The sequence below is a fragment of the Onychostoma macrolepis genome, chromosome 25, assembly GCF_012432095.1.
Source record: "Onychostoma macrolepis isolate SWU-2019 chromosome 25, ASM1243209v1, whole genome shotgun sequence".
NCBI classification, from domain to species: Eukaryota; Metazoa; Chordata; class Actinopteri; order Cypriniformes; family Cyprinidae; genus Onychostoma; species Onychostoma macrolepis.
Genome location: NC_081179.1, coordinates 11,023,689 through 11,047,515, shown reverse-complemented (window position 1 = coordinate 11,047,515; position 23,827 = coordinate 11,023,689). Strand labels below are relative to the sequence as shown.

General features: G+C 34.0%; 3 protein-coding genes across 6 annotated transcripts in view; 1 reads left to right on the top strand and 2 right to left on the bottom strand.

Moving 5' to 3' along the window:
• The window catches only part of mical2b (microtubule associated monooxygenase, calponin and LIM domain containing 2b), a 38,965-nt gene extending 33,813 nt beyond the window's left edge, over positions 1 to 5,152 (bottom strand). For 2 of the 3 annotated variants that reach the window (XM_058768069.1, XM_058768070.1), the window contains exon 1: positions 4,952 to 5,151. The gene's annotated coding sequence lies outside the window, so the exon portion shown is untranslated. Of the gene's footprint in view, positions 1 to 4,951 lie in introns of all 3 variants that reach the window. The other variant, XM_058768071.1, reaches the window with a different exon arrangement.
• Positions 5,153 to 6,214: 1,062 nt separating this feature from the next.
• Positions 6,215 to 15,393, top strand: dkk3b (dickkopf WNT signaling pathway inhibitor 3b). The gene is made up of 7 exons (XM_058766491.1): positions 6,215 to 6,519; positions 7,005 to 7,130; positions 7,254 to 7,334; positions 12,664 to 12,756; positions 13,735 to 13,879; positions 14,471 to 14,621; positions 15,076 to 15,393. The coding sequence occupies exons 1-7, from the start codon at positions 6,322 to 6,324 to the stop codon at positions 15,131 to 15,133; spliced, it is 852 nt and encodes a 283-aa protein (XP_058622474.1). The 5' UTR covers positions 6,215 to 6,321; the 3' UTR covers positions 15,134 to 15,393.
• A 315-nt stretch (positions 15,394 to 15,708) lies between these two features.
• Positions 15,709 to 23,827, bottom strand: part of far1 (fatty acyl CoA reductase 1) — a 31,291-nt gene continuing 23,172 nt past the window's right edge. For both annotated transcript variants that reach the window (XM_058766489.1, XM_058766488.1), the window contains exons 10-12: positions 20,202 to 20,331; positions 19,881 to 20,008; positions 15,709 to 17,963 (exon numbers count right to left, since the gene is read on the bottom strand). In XM_058766489.1, coding sequence (XP_058622472.1) covers positions 17,801 to 17,963; positions 19,881 to 20,008; positions 20,202 to 20,331 — 421 coding nt within the window. In that variant the 3' untranslated portion in view covers positions 15,709 to 17,800. The remainder of the gene's footprint in view (positions 17,964 to 19,880; positions 20,009 to 20,201; positions 20,332 to 23,827) is intronic.

Here is a 23,827-nt window from a genome sequence, read left to right as displayed (position 1 = left end):
TGTTAATGTATGGCGCAGACGCGCGGGTTTGTTCACTCATACAGAAGCGCGCGACGCTTGCGGCGATATTAACGTCTGTCGTCTCACTAAATGAGGACATAAATACATGAACAACATCTCCAGAACTGCTCTGAGAGTCACTCCATGAGCATTTGACCGTTTCATTTGAGAAAAACTATCCTCATCATATACACACAGAAATGTAAAGGTATACACGGCAACCCGTCAAAATAAAAGATCGGTTTCACATGAAGACATTGGGCAGAACGTAATAGACTACTACTAGTAAAACCTTATCTTTAAGGAATAATCATACAATTTCTTCAATGTTATTATCAATATTAGATCCCCTTTATTTTCCAAAAAATAAGATTTGTTTAATGTTTATTCATTAAAATATAAATTAATGTTTTTATGTCGGGAAAAAAAAAAAACTGACAGCCAATCAGAATCCTGCTTTAAACATGACAAAACTGCAGCGGAATGTGCTTAAAATAAACAGAATGGTTATCCTTCTTGATGTGAACAGGCTTTTACCCATTTTATTTTTCACTCCGAGGCGGACATGGGCGCCCACATAACATGGAGAAACATTCTGGTGGTTCCTGCTCAGAATAGACAGCTCTCAAGTTTCAAGTTCTACCATGGTGTGATTCTATAGCCGTACAGCAATGTACAGGTTCAAAGCCTCAGCAGTAGGCTAATGAAGTCCTGGGGTAAATAATCCTAGTTGAGTTTGCTTAAACTTTTAAAACGGAATCATCTTTCCATTCTTCTGAGATTCTGTCAGATTCGGTACCCTGCAGACATCAAGATTTCTGGCAGCATCTTTAACTGATCCTGTTGTGTGGACGACGTAATCCTTACGATAACAAACCCACAACTTTCCACTTCCTCTAACGTTCTCTAACCTACTGGGAACAGAAGGAAGGATTATAAAGGAAACATGGAGGAAGTTAAAGACTTTAAACGTGATGCCGCTCCAGACAAGCAGGTCAAATGCCAACACACCCAAATGGTTTCAACTCAAAAAGTTTTGTTTACTCTGGATTAAAGTCTTTCCGTTACACTACAACAGGACGGCCAACAGTAAACCATGTATTCGCTAGAATGAAGAGATTCAGGTCAACTCTTTGGTCTCATACACTGCCATTTTACAAATGGAAAACCTTTACAACGACATGCAAAACTACATATCTGTGGTTAATTAAAATAACGGAGCCAGTCAGCTGGGTATTAATATAAACCACTCAACACTTTTAGTAACAATCCTGTCAAGATATCAAATGACACCATGAAGCAACTCTATAAATACAGGTGTCCAGATGCTTTGCTCAGATGGGTCATGAAAAACTACAAACCACTATGAGAAGCATTATTGCTTCCACATGAACCAGCTGGAGTCTGACCAACCAGTCGGTAGGGTTGCTTTAGCGTGAACAGCCCTGCCTTCACCTTAAGCGAATCAGTGTTGCAAATTGGAGGGAATGTGAAACAGAATCCAACAGAAGAATGTATGCAATTCCACAAAAAAGCTTGTATTTTTCTGAGCGTGTCATATTGTGACATACTACCCACAAGAAAAGTATGAGAGGATTATGGCAGTCCAGAAGGAACGGACTGGTTGTGTTATTTTGAGAGATGGACTCCGCAGTGCAGCAGATAAACTTTCAGCATTCACATCTGTGGATAATTGGAGTCAAGCCATTTTTAACTGAACTTCCACTGAGAGTCATATTTAAAAAAAAAAAAAAAAAAAAAACATAAAATACTGGAAATAACCTAAAAGGCTCAGAAAAGCTCCGACAGCATTTGTGTTGGCCCTTGTTTGTCATTTCCTCTGTCCACCTCATGAACTTCTGTGCAGCCTCATATTTCACAGTTGCTACTTTATATCTCATAATAGTGACTTTATTAATGATATCTGTAACTTTCACAATTGCGACTTCACTTCTGACAACTGCAACTTTATTTTTTACAATTGCAACTTTCTCACAGTTGCGACTTTATATCTCACAATTCTATTCTCACATTTTTTAGTTCTCAGATTTGCTTAATTTCTCACAACTGTTACTTTTTCGTAAAATTGCAACTTTATTCCTCATTACCGCAACTACTGTCATCACGTGTCGCTTTGGATAAAAGCATCTGCTAAATGACTAAATGTAAATGTACATCTCATAATTGCAACTTTATTTTTCACTGTCTATTTGTTGTAAATGTTAATATCTCTTAATTGCAACTTTTTCTCAAAATTGTGACTTGATCATAACCATAACTTTGCAAATAAAGTGCAAATTTATTTCTGACAATTGTGACTTCATTTCTCAAAATTGGGTTTATTGCTCAATGCTCATATTTGCTTTCCCCCCTCACATTCTTTTATTACATTCTATTTTTAACACTTTCAAATTTTCTTCATTTCTCACATAGTTATTTGTTTTCTCAAATTTTCTCATTTCCAACATTTGCATCTTCATTTCTCACAATTGCACTGCACATCTTTCCTCATGCCTGTGGTGAAGCTGTGGTCAATTCATCAGAAATCCATTTTAAAGAGTAATGCCATAGTTCTAGAGTATTTCTGTCTTTCTCTGCGCTCAGAATGGCCCTTATAAGTCAATGGCATATTCCAGGAAGAGCAGATTGTGTAACACTATCATTTTGCCCTATAGGCAGCAGAGGGACAACATATCCATAAGCTCTCATAAACAACCACATAATCTTCAACAGAGACTACACAGATCAAAAAAAGCAAACAACTTACGGTGCATTTCACACATTGTGTTAGGAAAGCCCATATAAAAACAAGAGGGTGTTAAACTTCAGTAGCACTGCTGGAAATTTAGGACATAGACACACGTATTACAAAATAAGAACAAATACTTATCTGTGCAAGTCACTACACATGTTCATTACAAAATAAAATGAGCACACAAATAGAGAAGGAACACCTGCAAGTAAATGATTCATCAACTGAGACACATTGGATGCCAGTCTGAGCATGATGATCTCAAAGTCTGAGAAATTCACACTAAAATGAGTCATCCAGGACAACAGGGAGAATTATAACACTCCAGTCTGACCAAAACTATTCATGTTACATAACAGAATTCAGGACTTTCATAAGAAACACCGTCACCATTGGAAAATGCTTAATGTTCAAAACATCTTACTCAGCATCTTCACACCTGTCAACTGTTTACCTGAGAACAGCCCTAACAAGGGACCAAAACTGGTCTCTTAGAGACTTTCCTGGAAAATCTATTCGGTAACTGTGTTTTGGAGCAGGTTTTTACATATTAGACCATGTTGGATGAGAAACACATAGCTTTATCTCGGTCCTTCAGATAGATTTCCCAAAACTGAATGTTGTCAGTTTAGCCAATGACTATATCAGACAACAGATAATATTATATAAATATCATGCTTTAGTGCTGTATTGCCATTATCTAAGAGATAAACTACAAACCAAACCCAGACAGCTGACGAGCACTCCAAAGGCTGTAGTAAATTATTTACACCACTTTTGAAACTAACCTGACTAAGATGTAATCAAACACCTGATTGGAAATCCAATACAAACTTGCCATAATTTATTCAATTCATTATCGTAACACAAATAATACCGATCCTATTTATTTGTTTTAATATTACAATGTATTGATATTTATGGCAACAGTGTATTGTCAACGCAGCGCGTGCCCAATATAGCGCGTCACTTTAAGTTTCCCAGCAGCTCATGCGCTGACACGCGCTCAAATGAAGTGATCAGCAAACTTACTTTTTCCGCTGTAATGTGACTTTAGGCTTCAGCGACAGCCGCAGAATCTGTTTGACAGCGGCCGATATTATCCGTATAGCGTATCTGAGCTCTAACTTATGTCACACACAGAGAAAAATGTTTGTATTTTATGACTCCATCCACTCGGCTGTCGATATCAGTCGCGCTCGAGACTCACTGGCTCTTTATGCGCTTTATAATTAGAGGCGGCGCTTCCCATGACGCCCAATGGGAAGTTCAGATATACTTGGAAGGCGAATCCCACTGTCGTCTGTATTTTACTTCATTCTCTGGACAAGTTGTCTCGAAGGTTTGAGCTTAGGAAAGCTGTCATGTAAGAATGCTTTAAAAAAATAAAAATAAAATTGTGTTGTGAAATATATTATGGGGGTGCATATGTCCATCCAAACTAATTATATCTGCAAAATGGTGTTTCATTAGTAGTTTAGGACAAGTTTAGGCTAAATATTCATCATGCGTTTATATTATAAACTGATTTTATGTCCATTGCACAACACAAATCTTGCATGCATGATTGGAATATTGCACAGTTTGCCCAGAAATGCATGAATTGGGTCCCTTCGGCCATTGTGTTTTTTCTCTCTCTCTCTCTCTCTCTCTCTCTCTCTCTCTCTCACACACACACACACACACACACACACACGTTTGTTTTTCTATACTTGTGAGGACTTTCATAGACTTCTATTGTTTTTATACTGACCTAACAATATTTTCTATTGCCCTACACCAACCCTACCCCTAAACCTACCCCTTACAGAAATCTTTTTGCATTTTGAGATAAACTTCATTCAGTATTTTTAATAATTTATTTCCCTTGTGAGGACCGGCCAAATGTCCTCACAAAGTCAAAAATGTTAGGTTTTACTATCCTTGTGGGGACATCTGGTCCTCACAAGTATAGCTAAACAAGCGCACACACACACACACTACATCTCATGTTGTATTTCCCTGTACCAGCTGACCTAGACACCTCGTGTTCCCAGCACCTGGTCTCTCTCCTTTAACATTCACTCTAGTTTTACCAAATTCCCAGAAAATAGACCATCACATGTGTATCTTCTTTACGCCAAATCTATTTTTCATTGTTTTTGATATTACACTACCGTTGAGTCTTGATAAATATGATGACCGTGCATTTTGTCTTACCTACACCAGAGGAATAGCTATGCTGGCGCGAGCAGCAGGTTTAATCACACACACATGCTGGCAGGTGTTTCATTAGAACAGGCAGCGAGTGAATGAGTGGTGAACGAGATGCTGTACTCTGTCGCCATCTACTGGACTATTAAAGAATGTGCACACTTAATGCACATTGAAAAGGCAGAGCTGGGCAAAGCCCAGTGTGCAATGAGATTTTCACGAGTCTATATGGAACAAAAACAGACTAACTCATGACGAAACAAGAAGTCATTAAAATCTATTTGGACTGACAACACACAGCTGTCGCTAATAAAAAAATTAAAAAAAAATCTAGCAATACAAATCACAGGTAATTCGGTTTACATATGTGTATGAATATTATACATAATTATAAAATTATAGAATGTTATAAATAATTTTAAATATTGCCTGCAGTTTTTACAAGAAAAGTAAAAATTATTATTATTATTATTATTATTATATAATTGTAAATATTCAAGTTAATAATCTATATAGCCTGTAGGCCTATACACTCACAAGGCTGCATTTATTTGATCAAAAATACAATAAAACAGCAATATTGTGAAATATTATCACAATCTAAAATAACTGTTTTCTATTTTAATATTCAAAATGTGTGTTTTTGTTGTTGTTGTTGTTTTTTTTATTTGTTTTTTTTTTTTGCTTTATTTATTCCTGTAATGCAAAGCTGAATTTTCTGCAGCCATTACTCCAGCTTCAATGTCACATGTTCCTTCAGAAATCATTATGCTGATTTTGTGTTCAGTTATTCATTAATAATGGTTCTTCTTATTATTATTATTATTATTATTATTTTGCTGTTTATTATTTTTGTGGAAACTGTGATGCATTTTTTTCAGGATTCTTTGATGAACAGTTCAAAGTTAATTGAAGAGCATTTATTTGAAATAGCAAAATATATGTTACAAACAAATTCTTTAAAAATATTAAGAATAAATTAAAATATTAAGAAGGAATAAATAAATAGATGTTTCTTAACTTAAACTCTTAACTCTTCACTTAAAAATGTTTCTTAAGCACCAGGATCATCTGACACTGAAGACTGGGGTAATGGCTGCTGAAAATTCAGTTTTTCCATCACAGGAATAAATTACATTGTAAAATATATTCAAATACAAAACTTGTTTGTGTCGAGGTATATGTTTTATTTGTTACCCTCATTTTTGAAGGCCAGTGCACTGTCGCTTTAATAATTGAGCCATCAGATGCAATAGTGGGAGCCAAAAACCTTTTCCGGTCTTTTTTTCCCCTCACAAGTTTCCAAATAAACCACGTCCCAGGCACAGACAGGGTCTGTGATTCCCGCCAGGGGTGACTCGTCTAAGCACAAAACGATGCTGAAATTTTTGATAATATCCCTTTCCGTGGGCTTTGTGGTGGGCAGCTCAGCTCACAGAGGGGGACATCTGGACATCACCGAAACCCTGGAGGAGCATGTGGCGCAGGGACAAACAACTTTAAACGAGATGTTTAAGGAAGTGGAAAAACTTATGGAGGACACGCAGCAAAAACTAGAGGAGGCTGTTCACCAGGTATGACAAGAGAAAAATCAATCTGAGTAGATTAACATTTGAATTTTGTTTAGTGCCATGGTCCTTGCGCAGGAGGATTGTCGCTGACCGATTCGTGAACGAATTGTTCTTTTGAGTCGAATCTTTTTAAAACCGGTTCACAAAACCTCGAACGAATGAGAACGAACCGACTCATCGACAGATTAGTTTTTAATAGCAAATTTAGTTAAAAGTGCAAAATGTTTACCCATGTAGATTAATTTGTGTAGTGTTTAATGTAAATGTAAGTATATTTTGATTCTAAAAGACTTCAGTTGCTGCAACAAACGGAACTTAATTACTTCACACCGAATCGTTTTTGAACTGATTTTTCGAAATGAACTGGTTCAAAGAATTGATTCGCTACTTGATTCATTTTAGCGAATTTACTTCCGAATTAGCAATGTTAAATAAAAAATTACAATCAAAACATTCACATATATTAATAATAATCTTATTTGAATCAGATGGAGAATGAGTCTTCAAAATTGCTGTTACATGGACGCAACTTCCCTGCCAGTTTTCACAATGAAACTACAACAGAGATCAAGGTTGGAAATCGGACTGTTCAGCTGATAGAGAGAATCGACAAGGTATTTCTTATATTTATTGATTCACTAGCTATATGACATTAACAGAATTGCTTTGCGTTTATATGCCTAAGTGTTTTTGTATAATGACTTGTAGCTATAACTAAACACCTGGTTTTCCTCTAGGAAACGGATAATAAGACTGGAAAGACTCATTTTTCCAGAACTCTCATTCAGAACACTGAACGGTGGAATGAAGTAGATCACGTGAGTCTATTTCTCATCTATAGCCTTAATATCTCCTATAACTTTAAGTTGTTGTAAACTATCTAATTTTAGAAAAGTGGTCTGGATTGTTTCCAGTCATATTAAACAGATATCAAACTCTCAATGCACAACCTAAGTAAACGGTGTCCGGCTGCATTGGTCACTCTGGGCAGCTATGAACCCTGCAGTGAGTTTTCATCACCTCAGGCAACCTGAGGTTAGAAAGCAGAGTTTATTTATTAAAACCAACATGGATTTTCCACTTCATCGGTCATCAAACTATCCGCTGTTTGCCTGGAAAACATGTGGCACATCATTACAGAGACTTTTCTAAACATGCTGAATTCTTGTAAACCGTTTGATAAAGTAGTTGAGGGACAGATGGTCCGTATCAGTCCTCTTTCCACTTGTGTTGCACTGTTGCTGTGGTTACCACTAAAATATAAGCTTTTATTTCTTATAAGGCTAAATAAAAATGTCCTCTACAGGAATTAATATTTTAAACGCTGGACCAAAAACCATAAACACAGCATGTCTTAGTTTTCAAGACTAAAAAGACAATTTTCTCTTAAATAGCAGTAACTCTGTTTAATTGCTTTTGATTTAAATAAATTATATCTATTCCAGAGTAAAACATATAAACATTATACATATGGTCCTTATGCATTTCTATAACAATTTAACAGACGGCAGTGTCATTAGAGGCTCTTTGGCCTGGCAGTCTCTTGGCATTATCACAATAATATATGGTGAAATTAGAACAGCTGGAAAGAATGCATGGAAAGTGGTGCGCTGGGAATGTGTGGTGGAGAGTTTGTGCCAGCAGCCATGTTGCCATGAGGCAGCACTTAGTGGTTTTCTCTCATTTTGCACAGTGGCAAATCTGAGCTCAGAGTTAAAAGATAAATTTATATGTGAGGGATGATACCGGTCATTATTGCCAAATATATACCGGATGTGAACAATCAATACATTATTCCATGTATTACCATATAAAATCAATTAATAAATAAAAATATTTATGTTAAATATATGTATGTGTAGCATATATAAAATATTATTTTATTATATTTTATCTTTTTATTTGGTCTTATATATGTGTGTGTGTGTGTGTGTGTGTGTGTGTGTGTGTGTGTGTGTCTCTCATATGTAAAAATATTACTTTATTATATTTTATCATTTTATTTGGTTTTCTTTTAGTTTTAAATGCGTTAATTATTATTAAATAACTATATAATTATTTAAAGATATAAAGTAATTGTGAACTAAATACAGAATACACACACGTTTTAATTAATTATTTTTAATTACAATGTTTAATCATTTTTATGTTAATAACGCGTTAATGCAAATTCATTTTAACTACACTAATTTTATTAACTATTAACGCAGCGCGCATTTTCTTTTTGACCAGTGGCCTAACCCATAGTTGGAGAAATGGAGATGCACAGTATTGCCAACTTAGCGAAAAAATGTTTTTAATTTTATTTGGAAAAGTTAAATTAAAAATTGTGTTTTATGGTCGATCACAATTGTGACCGGTGGGATAATGTGTGTACTGAATTAACATATTTCTGCAGTCATAAAAATTGTTATATATCTTAGCCCAGCTATTTTAAACATTTTAAAATTATGCATTAAAAAAAAAAACTTATACAACATTGATAGGAACACTGAGATCAATGTATTTCAAAATTGTTACTTTTTTTGTAAAATATAATTTTTACTAAAAAATATAATATATTTTATATTAGTGCTACCAGTATTACAACATCAATATTGTACATTTTTTGTAACATATGAATTTTTAATTTAGTGCAATATTTTGACATTGCAACATTTTAGTGCAGTTTTCACTAACAACTGCAACTGGATTTATATTGTAAACCTAAATTCACTGTTATCACACCGGTCACTATTGTGACCATCAACATGTTTACTCATTCTATGACCACACTCAACAAAACTGAATATATGTAAATTCATATATTAATACTAGACACCTTAAAGATAATGTGTACCAAAAATCTTTGTCATATCTTTGTTAACATACTTTACTAGCCTTTCGTTTTGGAGCTTTGATGCAGTTATCATCTTCTCAAGGTGCAAACAGGAAATAAACTGCTCTGGTCATGTGACAATCTGCACTAATCATGTGAAACTGCACATATTTAATTGAGACGCTTTATTTTTTCGTATTTGCAGGAAGTGCACTAAAACATCAGTCAGTAAGGTTTTTAGAGCTTTATAAATGAAAACCTTTTTTACAGTCACTATTGTGACCAGTGGGATTAAATGGGTTAATAAAACACCAAACACAAAGAGAAAAATCACTCACTACTCTTGACTGAAAAACTTTAATACAGTTGCTTTAATAAGAATCAATCTATATAGTGTTTTAATTTTATATTTGTTCATTCAGTTTCTTGAATTCTTCTATTGTAGCCTACCTGAAAATAAACCACTGTGACCAACATGACAAAGAATCGTGATAAAATCGTGAATTGTGATATTTAAAAAAAAAAAAAAAAGTGATATTTTTGCCTTATCGCCCAACCCCAAACCAAATACAACAAATAAAGATGTGTGATTAAGTTGTGATTCATCGCAAGTTAACTCATGACAATCATGCGATTAATCGTGATTAAATATTTTGATCGATTGACAGCCCTAATATATACTGTATATATTAAAACGGTCTCCTGTTTTTCCGTATTCAACCACAGGCCATATATATATGTGTATATTGCTTATTCAATTTCATGATTAAGAATGAAAAAATTGTAAAAAAAAAAGAAAAAGAAAAAAAGTGTTATTTAAATTTAAATGTAATTATATATATATATATATATATATATATATATATATATATATATATATATATATATATATATTTAATTAATTAAATTAATAATTTTGTTCGTGTTTTCTACAAGTTTCCATTTTGTACTCTGTCTTCCAGAAGAACTTGGACCTGAACCTCCAGTTCTTCAAGAAAGTTGTTTTTGTACGTGAGGAATTGATGAGAGTTTTTTTCATGTGACTCACTCACATTAGTCTAGACTCCAGACGCTGTAACTCTGGGGGGAAGGGTACGGCTTTGGCTTTGATGTTGACTGCTAAGTGGTAGTTCACTGTTCCAGCTCTCACAGGATTTCTGCACCTCCACTTTTGTAAATGTGGAATTAATTTTGACACGGATGATGACGTCATCAGGTATTAAAAAAGGTCTCCTGTTTTTCCGTATTCAACCACAGGCCAGTTTGAGACTATTCTCTGTTCTTCATCCAGTTTGTTTGTAAATATTTTCAGCACAATGGAAATGTTCAAAATATTATGTCTTATTTCCCATCACAAAATTTCCATCATATTGAGTTCCAGTGTCTCTAACAAAGTACAAGCACACAAACGACCGTTTTTGATAAAACATTGTTATATCCACTCAAAACGGGAAGTGTAGCTGAGGCGGATGTTCCAGACAACACAAATGTGGTTTTCAGTTAATGGTAGGTGGGCGTTTCTTTGGGTCCCCAACTGAATTTCAAAACACCTCGTTGGAATTTCCTGACCTAAAGTCCAAAACATTACTTACTATTACAATATACTTTTTCTTTGAGCAACCTACAGCATTGTCTCTAAACTATAGTTAAAGTTCCCGCAAAATAGAAAAAAAGGAAAACACTATCATCATGTACTCATGTCGTTCCAAACCTTGAAGACTGACTTTCTTCTGTGAATGTGCACACTGCTCTTTTCCATACAGTGAAAGAGAATGGTGACCAAAAGATGGGTTCTATTACTGCCTGCCACTGTCAGGATATCTGAAGATGTCTTTTGGGAATTTGTCACTGTCATTACACGGAGTTATGATGTCGTATCCTGAACCAGTTTATTGTATTAATTGTGCACTCCTTATTTGGGAGTCACACTCATGGTCTTCGCGGTCAAAAGTGACTGGACACCTGAAATTAATTTTTTTTTTTTCTTCAGTTAAATCAATCTAATATATTTTTGTTCAATTATATTTTTTATTTTGTATTTTGAGAAAATGTTATGGTACTAATGAATATTTATGCAATAATTATGATACATTTTCCCCATTGAAAATAGTAAAAAAAAAATGTTTTCAAATTTTACTTTTTTTTTTTTCAATTTATGCAGTATTTCAGATGAAAATAGACACTAGGCCTTTAAAATCCAATTTTTGAATGCAGATTAGCACCTCCTGGTGTGAACAAAGAAAGAAAAAACATGTAATTTCATGGTGTAACCACTAGTTGCCTGTATAGGACTCTATAGAGAGTCTTGTGAATTCCCTAGTTGTTTTTAGACATAATTGTTTACTTTTATTAGGTTGTGGATATAAATGTATATTTAAGCATTCTCAAAGACTACTTTTTGTCAAGGTTTATATATTTTTTGCATTATTATTATTATTATTATATAGTTTTTTGCATTATTATTACTACAGTCAACCCTGAACACAGAAAGCATTTTGTTACACAAAACATTAGAAAAACTATAAAAATGTAACAAAAATGAAGAGGAATGCTTTATCAGAGCCTAATCCTTCAGGGTCTGATCTGATTTCAACCTCTTATTTCACTCTTCTAACTCATTTTGGCTATATGGTTATAGCCATACCAATTCATTTGAGTGTGTATAATTGTGTATGTGTGTGTGTGTGTGTCTGTGAGTGTGTGTAAGTGGATGTATCTGTTTTACACTCTTGATGTTTTAGAGTATAACCCATTCCTTGTTGTCCACTTTTTAACTGCATTGTAGTTGAATTATTGATTTTATTTTACATAGTTGCTGTGTTACAGGCACACCAGTTCATTTGGGGGGGAGTGTACAAGTGTGTGTGTGTGTGCGTGTGTATGAGTGGATGTGTTGATTTTGCACTCTAGATGTTTTAGAGTTTCACCCCTTCATTGCTGTGCAATGTTTTTCTGCATTGCTGGGGATTTGTAGATTGTACACACAAAAATTTTCTGTATTTTTAAATTTTTTCCCGTTTCCCATTCATTTCCTATGGTCGGTCATTTTTGACCAAAGACCATGAGTGTGACTATTTTTTTTACGACCACTTAACTTTTTCGAATCATGCCCTCAATTTTTTTGTGTGTTCACATACCAAGTGCCATAAAAGTCACAGAGTTTCGTACCATTCTGGTGAAGCTACGATTTTTAAAAATTCAAAATGTAAAATTCTCCGGTCAGAAATGACCGAAGACCGCACAAGGGGTCCTTGGGATGTTTGCTCAACTGTAACTGTAATAACAGTTTCTGTAATTATATAATGTCAGTTTCATTCTTGTTCACTCAGGAGTGTATGATTGATGAGGACTGTGGGGACAGCAGCTTCTGCCTGTATGAGATCATCACCTCCAAATGTGTCCCGTGCCAGACGACAAATATGGTCTGTCCTTTATCTATCTATCTATCTATCTATCTATCTATCTATCTATCTATCTATCTATCTATCTATCTATCTATCTATCTATCTATCTATCTATCTATCTATCTATCTATTGTTCTGTCTGTCTATCTATTGTTCTGTCTGTCTATCTATCTATTGTTCTGTCTGTCTATCTGTCTATCTGTCTGTCTGTCTGTCTATCTATCTATCTATCTATCTATCTATTGTTCTGTCTATCTATCTATCGTTCTGTCTATCTATCTATCGTTCTATCTATCTATCTATTGTTCTGTCTGTCTATCTATCTATCTATCTATCTATCTATCTATCTATCTATCTATCTATCTATCTATCTATCTATCTATCTATCTATCTATCTATCTATCTATCTGTCTGTCTGTCTGTCTGTCTGTCTATCTATTGTTCTGTCTGTCTGTCGTTCTGTCTGTCTGTTTGTCATTCTGTCTTTATGTCTGTCGTTCTGTCTGTCTGTGAGTCTATCAATCTATCTATTGTTCTGTCTGTATTTCTGTCTGTCTGTGTCTATCTTTCTATCAATTGTTCTGTCTGTCTGTCTGTTTATCTATCGTTCTGTCTGTCTATCTATTTATCAGTCATTTTATCTTTTGTTATATCTGTCTGTTTGTAAATTATGGTGTATTCTAAATATACATTACATATATACTGTACATTTGTTTATATATTGAATATATATAGCAAATATTTTATAGTTTACATCTAGAATTTATATTTTATATTATTTAAATGTTTTGTTTTCCCAAAAAGTTATTTATTTATATATATATATATATATATATATATATATATATATATATATATATGTTTAAATATTGTGTAAAAATATATTGAATTGTTTAATAATTAAAAAAAACTCTACATGTGTTATGTTATATACACTATAATATATATTTTTCTTTCCTTTTTACTAAATTCCTGTTCTGCTTCTTAAATTGACAGGAGTGCACAAAGGACGTGGAGTGTTGTGGAGATCAGCTGTGTGTGTGGGGTGTTTGTGCTCAGAACAGAACCAAAGGACAGTCAGGAACCATCTGCCAGTACCAGAGCGACTGCAGTCCTCAACACTGTTGCGCCTTTCACAAAGGTTCTGTACTTTCTGTTTAGATTATCATAGTTTTACATGTGTAACAATTCAGATTTTTATAATGGATTTTCATGTATTAAGATTTAAAGTCTGAGATGATGGTAAAACTAAAACTATAAATAAAATGCATTTTAAAAGTAGCAAAAATAAGTAAAGGCATAAGTAAAAGTTAACTAAAAGAAAAGTTTTAATAAAATCAACCCTTGGGACATAAAAGTGCCTGTATAAGCAACCATATTAGATATCAATAAGCAGCTGGTTATATAGTAAAACATCTGAAAAATACCCCGTTTCACTGGGCCTCAGAAGATTTCCCTTCAAAGTACTAAATAATTGTTTCCTTGAATTTGGAATCGCACTCCTTGCTCACTCAGTTCACAGCATTCCTCAGTTTTCTTATCATTGCCAAATATGCATTAATCACACACAAGATACAAACCAACAACATTTGCTGTGGTTTTGATACATCACTATACTTCCTGAGGTCTGGAGTCCACCTCATCTTAATCTCCTTCTTTCTGCTATACCTTTCTCTATAGTCTCTTTCTCACCCACCCTCCTCCATTTAATATTCCTGTTTTTTCTCTCCAGCCCTGCTTTTCCCCGTGTGCCGCCCCAAGCCACAGGAAGGCCAGGGCTGCCACAGTCACCCCAATCAGCTGATGGATCTGTTATTGTGGGACGAGGAGGGGCCGCAGGAGCACTGCCCCTGTGCTACAGGCCTGCACTGCCAGCCTCTCAAGTGAGACAATGTCATCATTCCTCACGTGTTAACACACAGCTAGGGAGGTCTGCCAAGAAAATAATGAATTTTACATAGATGTCTATGCTTTTTATAATTGTAATTTAGCCAGCCAATCAAATTTCAAATTGTTAAGAAAAAGTTCTTGATATTTTAGTGCGCACCATGAACCAGATGGCTTGTGGGCACTATGAAATTTATATTTTATGTTTAATATACATATATTTACACACACAAAATTTATTTACAAATACTGTATGCATTTCTTCACATACATATAACTATATGTAAATTTTGTATATAAAATGTACATTTAGTAGAGGACTTTTTTTCAGAGAACAAATCAATACATATTTATACATGTACATGATATATTTAAATAAGAGAGATTTAATAAGAGATTTTTTTTTTCAGAGAACAAAGACTCAAATGTATCTGTTGTTTGATGTTACAGGAATAAATCAGTGTGTGTAGATGAGAGGAATGCATCTGGTGAAGGAAATGCAGACTGATCGTTCCCAGTGAAACTGAATTATTGGAATCTGTAATTTTGTCTTTATTTGTAACATTAAAGTGCCTTCTTTCTCATCTTAATTTATGGGAAGAGCTTTAATTTATAACTTTTTTTTGGTGTAATTTGTATGCCACTACCGACAACAAATAGAATTATAATGTTTTTTTAAAAGTATAATATTGTTAAATAATGACAACGTTCTAAATATGTGGACATTGCTGGGCATTATATACCATCCAAATAAATATGATTTCTGGACATTTTTGAGTTTGTTTTGAAAAGCAAATGTTTAAAAGCAAGAATTTTAATTGAAACGTAAATCACTTGTTGAAATGTGGACAGCAGATGGCAGTGTTGAGCTGTGGTAGATATGGATGAGGCAAGCCATTTACTGGTTTATTTTCATACAAATGTGAATCTGTGAGAGTAAATGTTTTACAGTCCAGCTCATGAACTATTATATAAGCTTTATCATAAAAAACAAAAAGACAGATTCTGTGACAATATTTTACTGCAAGTTTCACTTAAGATCTATAAAACAATCACAACCAATTATGACTCATTAAAACGGAATAAGTTCACATAGTTTATTTCTTTTGGTTCACAAACGAAAGGCACCCATTGATTTTAACCCTCCACTGACATTTTAATGTGGCAATTCTCAGAAAACAGACAGCATAACATTGCAGGGAACAGTTCACTTATTTCTTGATAATTACAGGATATATAAGTAAGGCAGACAAAACAAAGAAAGGGAAACAATGTACATTTGTCCCATCAAGGCCTGACTTCAGCTTGATCTTAAGGAAGAAAATGTTAATATTATCGTTATAAAATACTGTGGGAAATGAAACATTAGGTGACCTGACACACACACACACAAACACACGCACACACAAAAGAAACCAAATGAAGCCTAATTTTACCCATCACAAAGAAAACTACAAAGATAATTTGACTATTATAGGGGGGAAAAAAAGCTCTATTTATTTACTTTGTATTTTACCCTATTTTGGGGTAAAAAAAAAAAAAACTCTTAATGAGACCCTGAATACACAAAACTCATTTTCAAAATCACTATTCCACTCAAACTCCCACATAAAAATATGGATTCTCATAGAAGCGCAAAAATGAAGGCAAGGATTTTTTTTTTTTTTAAATCAGTTCATCGTTAATAGAAAAGACAGAATAGTTCATCTATAATCCACACAGTTAGTAACAATATTCATCAACTAGCGTTTCCTAGTATATTAGCTGTGCAAAGAGTTCGGCTTGTATGACAAACATAACTTGACAATGTGATCGGAAGCATGTGTGACCATAAGAGTAGCCTATACGGTGCATTTACAACTCTTCATTTCACTTGTCATTTTGCGTCATAAACAATCACTTCCTATTTATTTCAAACATGAAAAATACTTGGTAGCAGACAATGTTAAATTACAGTGCTTTATCTAAATAGAACGATTTAGAAAACATACATTAGCTCTTTCACATGGCTTCAACATTCAGACAGTTCACAAAATAATTTGGGTGAAAAAAAAGAGGAAAGAACAACACAACACAACAAAATTAACATTCACCCTCCTCTGATATGGACTCGATCGAAGCGCAAAAGAACGCAAAGACGCTAAAGTAGCGTACATCTTACCTAAATTTCGAAAGCTAACATATCCTCAGAAAGCTTTACGCAAAAGATAACTTTTTTTTTTTTTTTTTTTTATGTACAAAAGCTCATTACCTGAACGCTAATAAGTTATGGCAAGAGACGATCATCGCACTTTATTTATAAAACACGAGCGGAACGAATCTGTGAATTGTTTGTAAAACGTCAACTGCTTTACGAACCGTCGACGCAAACCCGTCTGCTCATGTTTATTAATAAGCCTCATAATTCATAAAAGGCAACAGGTTTAAGCAGGTGAAAAAACTGAGGCTTGCTCTTTCTAGCATTTCTGAGGAAAAATAACACGTTTATTAATATCAGAGAAATGTTGATTAAAAGCGGTTGATTGCTTTCACAAAAACGTCAAGTAGTACATAAAAAAAAGTATTTCAATATGACATTTTGGTATTGACTGAAGAAAAGATTGTGAAGACAAACATAAGGCCTGGAATCAGACACTCAAGACGCTTATTATTTGGTGACATGTCAATCACTTTCATCTCGACCATGGTGAGAGGTATTGGAAAGGAAGTAAGGCAAAAGACATGAATCAAACAAAGACATTGGGCACATGATGACGGTAATTTTTGAATTGTAGGCACAGAGCTGAGACAAAGCCATCTCTCTTTTTTTTTTTTCTCCTCCTTGTGCTTCGTTGATTACAGTTGGAAAGGGGCCAATGCCGCCAACAAAAATGAGCATGTATGTAAACCATAATAATCAAGATGTTTGCGTTCAGGAGGTGGAACAGGTACACGAAGTGCTCAAACGCGCTCGGCACGGACACAGTCGCTCTCATTGTGCTGAGAGAGCTTCATAGACCTCGAGCCCTGAAAATTCATGCTTTCTACATAGCAGTTGAGTGCACTTGCACCCTGTGATGTTGAGGGTGCATTTGCGCAGGAAGGGAGGATAGTGGATACTACGCCCGTACGCTTGACCATAAGTGTGTGCATAGCCGTCGGGAGAGAGGGGTGGGAAAGGACAGTTGGGGTGGATTCAGTATCTCATGGTGCTGGAGGCTCTGAAATAGGAGAGGAACTTGAAGCACAAGCTGACGACGAAGTACCAGATGTTTCTGGCCATCTGCGAACGGGCGATGAAAATGCGCCAGATTAAGACAACCAAAATGGTGTTGAAAGTGTAGCGAATGTTCCGCAGCCTGCAGGAAAAGAAAACAAATTAAAATGGACAAATTAAGAAAAAGTTTCACATGATCCTTCAGTAATCATTCTAATATGCTAATTAGCTGCTCAAGAAACATTTCTGATTATTATCAATGTTGAAAACAGTTTTTGTTGCATGATACACTACCATTCAAAGGTTTTGCAGTAAGATTAAAAAAAAAAAATAACTTCTATTTAGTAAGGATGCATTAAATAGCTCAAAAGTGACAGTAAATACATTTATGTTACAAAAGAACAATTTCAAATATAAATGCTGTTCTTCTGAACTTTCAATTTAAAGTGCCCCTATTACAGGTTATGATATGAAAGTTTGATATTTTGGTTTTGGAAGTCCCCAACAACAGGTTGACATGCATGCAAAGTCAAAAAAACACTGTCATTTTCTTATAATATGCTTTTATTTTTTACCTTATTTGCTCAACGATTAATTTTTCTAAACCGCTCCTTCGCATGATGCTAATCTGCGGTGATTGATCCGATTGATCGATATCATTTAAAGCAGTGTTTGTGAGCACCTAGTGGCAAAGAATGAATTTGCATTTTCATTCAGACCAAAATATAACTGCAGCCTGGAGATCTCCAAACGGGGCGTGAACTCCAAAACGGGGTGGGAGCTCCAAAATAGGGCGTGGCTTCCTCCCATTGACAAGACAGGCACATTTTTCTCCCAATCAACTTCAGCGCAAACTCCGCCCCACAGATGATTCTAAACATTTTATTGGTTGTGTCAATCACAGTGTTCATTTCCTACACTATGCTACAAAAATGCTAACCCCTAAACCTACCCCACACCTGACCCTAACCTTAACCAGTGAATTTGGCTGCACGGCAGGATTGGCGCTGAATAGCATGGTATAGAAAGTTGCAGGTTCAGGAGATAAGCTGTTAATAAGATTATGCGATCATTCTGACACTGAAGACTGGAGTAATGATGCTGAAAATTCAGCTTTGCATCACATGAATAAATTACATTTTAAAATATATTCAAATAGACAACTGTCCTTTTAATTTGTAATATTATTTTATAATATTAGTGTTTCTACTGTACATTTAAATCAAATAAATGCAGATTTGGTAAGACTAAAAAAAAGTAATTATTCCACTTTTGAACAGTAATATATTTCACATATTTAAAATAACCAAAACTCATTAAATATTCAAATTAATATTAATATATTAATCATATATTACATTGTGTCATGTTGAATAATATATTAATATTAAAACTAATATTACAATTCTGGCCAATACTGATAAGCCAGTCATTTCTTCCCAAGCTATGGCCAATAACAATAAATGGTTGATATTAAAATTCCATACTAATTTGTCTAAATAAAAAATAAAAAATAAAAAATAAAATGAAATATTTTAAATTAGTTAGTTTTTTTTTCTTTTTTTTAAGATTGAGCATTAGAGTATGAAAAATTTGTTATACAACTTGTTATACAACTGATAACAATAAATTAAAAATATCTAATACTGGCCAATTACCAGTATGATACTGATATATGATGCATTCCTAGCCACAAAAAAAACCCTAGTGTTAAACCGCCCAAAAGTGAGGAAAAGTCACATGATTTTGCCCAACTAGGAATTTATTCAGAAATAAAGTTTCCATCAGACTATAAAACAAGTGAATAAATGTATTCACCTCAAGCAGGTATGTATGTATGCGCATCTTGGAATTTTCATTCAATATGCTAAAGTTCACATATGTAAAACCAAATGCTGACATCTATTCACAGCGACCAAAAGACATTCATGTCTCTGTCCCACATGAATGCCAAAGTTGAGCAGTTGAATATGACTGTGCAGCAACTACCATATTAGTGTGAATGTCCCTCTAGTTTAATAGTTACCCTGAAGGTAACCTAGAAAACTTTAATACTTACTTGTTCAAGTGTTTGCGTGCTGCTGGGAGTCCTGACAACTCTTCATTGAGAACATACTTCTTAGTGCCCATGCAGTAATTCTCCATGTATTCTGCCCAGTGCAACTGCCTGACGTCAATGTTAAATGCCTGAGCAAGAAAAAGTTGTTTAAGACATTCACTGCGTTCAAGCATTGATAAAAGTCAGAGCTATGAGCCACTTGAATTAATTGTTAATTGACAACACGCTTTAAGTGACATGATTCAGAATCACAGATGCGACTCATTAAACTGTGCCAACAGCAGACTGTGAGTGTATTAATACATAAACACACACACACACCTTCTTGTCCTCAGATCCCATCTGGTTCATGAGCATGGTAACGTTGTCTGTGTTCCACACCCACGAGTGGCTTGTGAAGTACTCCAGCACCATCATGGCCTTGTGCAACCGAGTGATTGTCTTCATCATCCTGCGTCGCCACGGAAACAATGCATGGAGTGAGCAGGAGAAAAGGAGATAAAATTTGAGCGGATGAGCTTTGATGGGGGCTGGAAGTGTAGTTTGTGCCTTTTTTTTCTCTTGTTTAATCCTCAAAAGGTTAAGTGGTTTAATAAAAGCAGATGGTGGCTGAGACTACGACAGTAGTTTGAAGAAACCATAGCTTGCAAATGACTTAATGTTTAGTGATAAAACATTGCATGGAATTAAATGTTTGTTACTATAATATAAAAAAAATTCAAGTTATTAGTGAAGCCCATTTCTGCCTCTCAGTAAAACAAAAGTGATATATAGCTTAAAATATTAAATATTCACAATGTTTATCATCACCTATCAATTAAGAAAAATAAATAATTTGCACTGTGAGACAAAGTCATAAATACAAGAAATTATTATTTATTTATTTTTTTCTTTTACTTGGAGGCAAAAAAAACTGTCTTCCACTGGTTAGTTTTCCCAAATAAAGCAAAATATTTTGGTTTGATTTAGTAAAAAAGTTTAAATGAAACAATAAAAATGAAACAAATGAAATTAAAAATAAGTAAGGAGTAAAATAAACAAAACAATAAAAGAAAAAGAAAAACTGAAAACAAACAAAGTAAAAAAAAAAAAAAAAAAAAAAACTAAACAAAAAAATAAATATGAAACAAGTAAAACAAACAAAAAAGTAAAATAAAACAAACTAAGATAAAATAAAAAACTAAAAACGCAAACAAATACTCCTCCAACCCATTCATCCTGTAGTGTATTTGTTACAGGTTAGATCCCACAGCAGCAGTTTTGAACCAGAAACCTTTGGCAAACATGACTGTGGATTCCCATGATTTGGCTGAACACTGATCACACTGTTAAAACCTTGCAGGACCTTGTAGGGCACCTGGGCGCATTTGTGTACTTAACAATTCTTGATTCTTTCTGTGTGATGCTATGTGTACCTCTATAAACTCTACCAGATGCACTGGTATGCCAAATTTCAGGCTTTATCTGACAAAGCACTGTTGAAGTTGAATGCAAATGTCCAGAAATGCCCAGTTTCCCCATCAAGATCTCTTATGGGTTGGATAGGGAATGACTACATGCATTGTATTAGAACACCTCATTTTAAAAATCAAATTCAAAACATTCTCATGGTGTTAAAACCAATAAATTATACAAACACTTGCACCTTAAACCAGATGTATATCAGCAATACACAACAAATTCATTGAATCTGCATGAGCAGAAAGTAACATTGAACTGAAAGACCTCAGATTTAAGGTGCATAACCAGTCGTTTCATCTCCAGGTACCAAACACATCTACTCCCTGCAATTAAAAGCATTTTTGCATGAATGGATAATTGTCAAATGTGCTTCCCTTCTCATTTTTTTATTTTTTTTAATTTTTTTAAATTAGAAGGATGTGACCTTGTAATTTCTTTCTTGGTGGGTTAAACCAGAGGCTTTTAAACCGTTTTAATGCCAAGGACCACCTTTTTAAGATATACAGGCAGCTGTATATTTTATGAGTAAAGAAGTGTCTACATTGGCGTGAGAAAAATAATAGTACACACATTGAGACGAATTATAAATTAATAATAATTTTTTTTTTTTTCATATATTGTCAATGTAAGAAAATATACAAATTATTAGAATAGTCTTAGGAAATTATGTATTATGTTAACAGCAAATATTTTTCTATCCACTATTAGAGGAAAATTACAAAAGAGGATTAGGGCCAAGCAATAATAATAATAAAAAAAACTATCTTGAGATTAAAGTCATTATAATGCGAGAATAAACTCGTTCAATTGCAAGAAAAAAAAGTCAAAATAAAATTGAGAATAAAATCATTACATTTAAAGAATAAAGTCATGTTTCGCGAAAGAACTAGTTAAATTTAGAGAAAAAAAGTCTAAATAAAATGTTGAGAATAAACTAAAATTTAGAGAATAAATTTGTTGTTTCGAGGGGAAAAAAAGCATGTTTAATTTAGAGTACAAAATTTGAAAATAAAATGCTGAGAATAAGCACACTCGTGTCATGTTAATTTTATCTCATTGGACAGCGTTAAACTGCATCTGCAGTGGCATAGGTCGCAGAGAGTTATGCTCGTGGACATTTTTCTTGAAATTTAACATCCTTTAGGACTGTCAAAATGGCTGAAAAACTAAATTCTAATTTTGTACTTGAATATTATCAATATTTGAATTATATTTGAATTTAAAAGGCATAATTTCAGTTAGGGGGAAAAAGATTGAGGCCACACGGAGCAAAATATTACTAATGCACGTTTCTTCAAAGCAATAAAATAAAACGACTATCTTTGAAAAAAGTGCATAATGTTTAAAATAATGTGGACCGAAAACCAATCACAAAGAGTACTTTTTCTATTTAAAAACATGAGATGTAGTGGGATGGGGAAAAAACTGCCATAAATTCTCGAGACATGTTTTTAAAAGGTGAACTCGCATTAATTTTACATGGCTTTCTAAACATGTCGCTCTGTTGTGCGAGACGCGAATGCAATGGTGATAGATGTCCCTCTAGAAAATGCGATAAATATACTTTCTGTGTGATGGCTTGGTTTCAGTTTTGACGCAAACAGCAACATCTCCATGTTTATGTTCTCTTTTTCCGCAATATTTTGAATGAACAACATATCATCGCCGCATCCAGTGGGTTCAACTGGATAGGCTAAAAAAAAAAGTATTAAATACAATGATACATACATCGTCATCGCATCTTGTGTCACTGATAAAGCTGCCTGACTCGCACCTAAAATTCGAATGCAACTTTTTTGCATTCGAATGTGGATTTTTATTTGAAATTCGACGAATATTTGAAATTCAAATTTTTTTGACAGCCCTAACATCCTTTTCTCGAAAATTAATAAGTTATCAACTATTTTCTTGAAATGTAATGATTTTATTCTCAACATTTTTTCTTGAAATTTAACGAGTTTAATCTCGCATTATAATGACTTTTTTGATTTTGTTTTTGTTTATTATTGCTTGGCCCTAATCCTCTTCTATAGAAAGTTATATAGAGAGATCAAGATAAATTTTTAATTTAACAGTATAAAAATTTAAATCTTGATTTCTTTAGAAAACAATCAAAATCTGAAAAAAATGTGAAATGTCAAATTAAAACACATATTGCCAATAAAACACATGGCCGTATATTTCACTTTTGTGGGGGGGGGGGGGATTTAATTATGTACAATTACAATAAATTTCTAAATTATTATAAAATGTATAAACAATTTCATAATTTAGTATATAGTCCCAGACCCAAGTTTGAAAACCAGTGAGTTAAAACAATTCTTAGAGCAGAGAGTTTGGTACCTGGCCCCATTATTTATGAGTGCTGTTCTCTGATCAGTTTGACTTTTTGATGGAAAATGTTAGTGCACACAGTCCATATTTGATCTGAGCTGAGCACTCTGACCTGCTTAGTGAGTAAAGGCTGTTAACCAAACTATCATTCC

Bases quoted from the DNA above. Each gene is read 5' to 3' on its own strand.
- dkk3b (XM_058766491.1), top strand. From the start codon at position 6,322: ATGCTGAAATTTTTGATAATATCCCTTTCCGTGGGCTTTGTGGTGGGC. The intron at 6,520-7,004 runs GTATGACAAGAG...TATTTGAATCAG, and splicing joins TAGAGGAGGCTGTTCACCAG to ATGGAGAATGAGTCTTCAAA. The intron at 14,622-15,075 runs GTGAGACAATGT...TTGATGTTACAG, and splicing joins CTGCACTGCCAGCCTCTCAA to GAATAAATCAGTGTGTGTAG.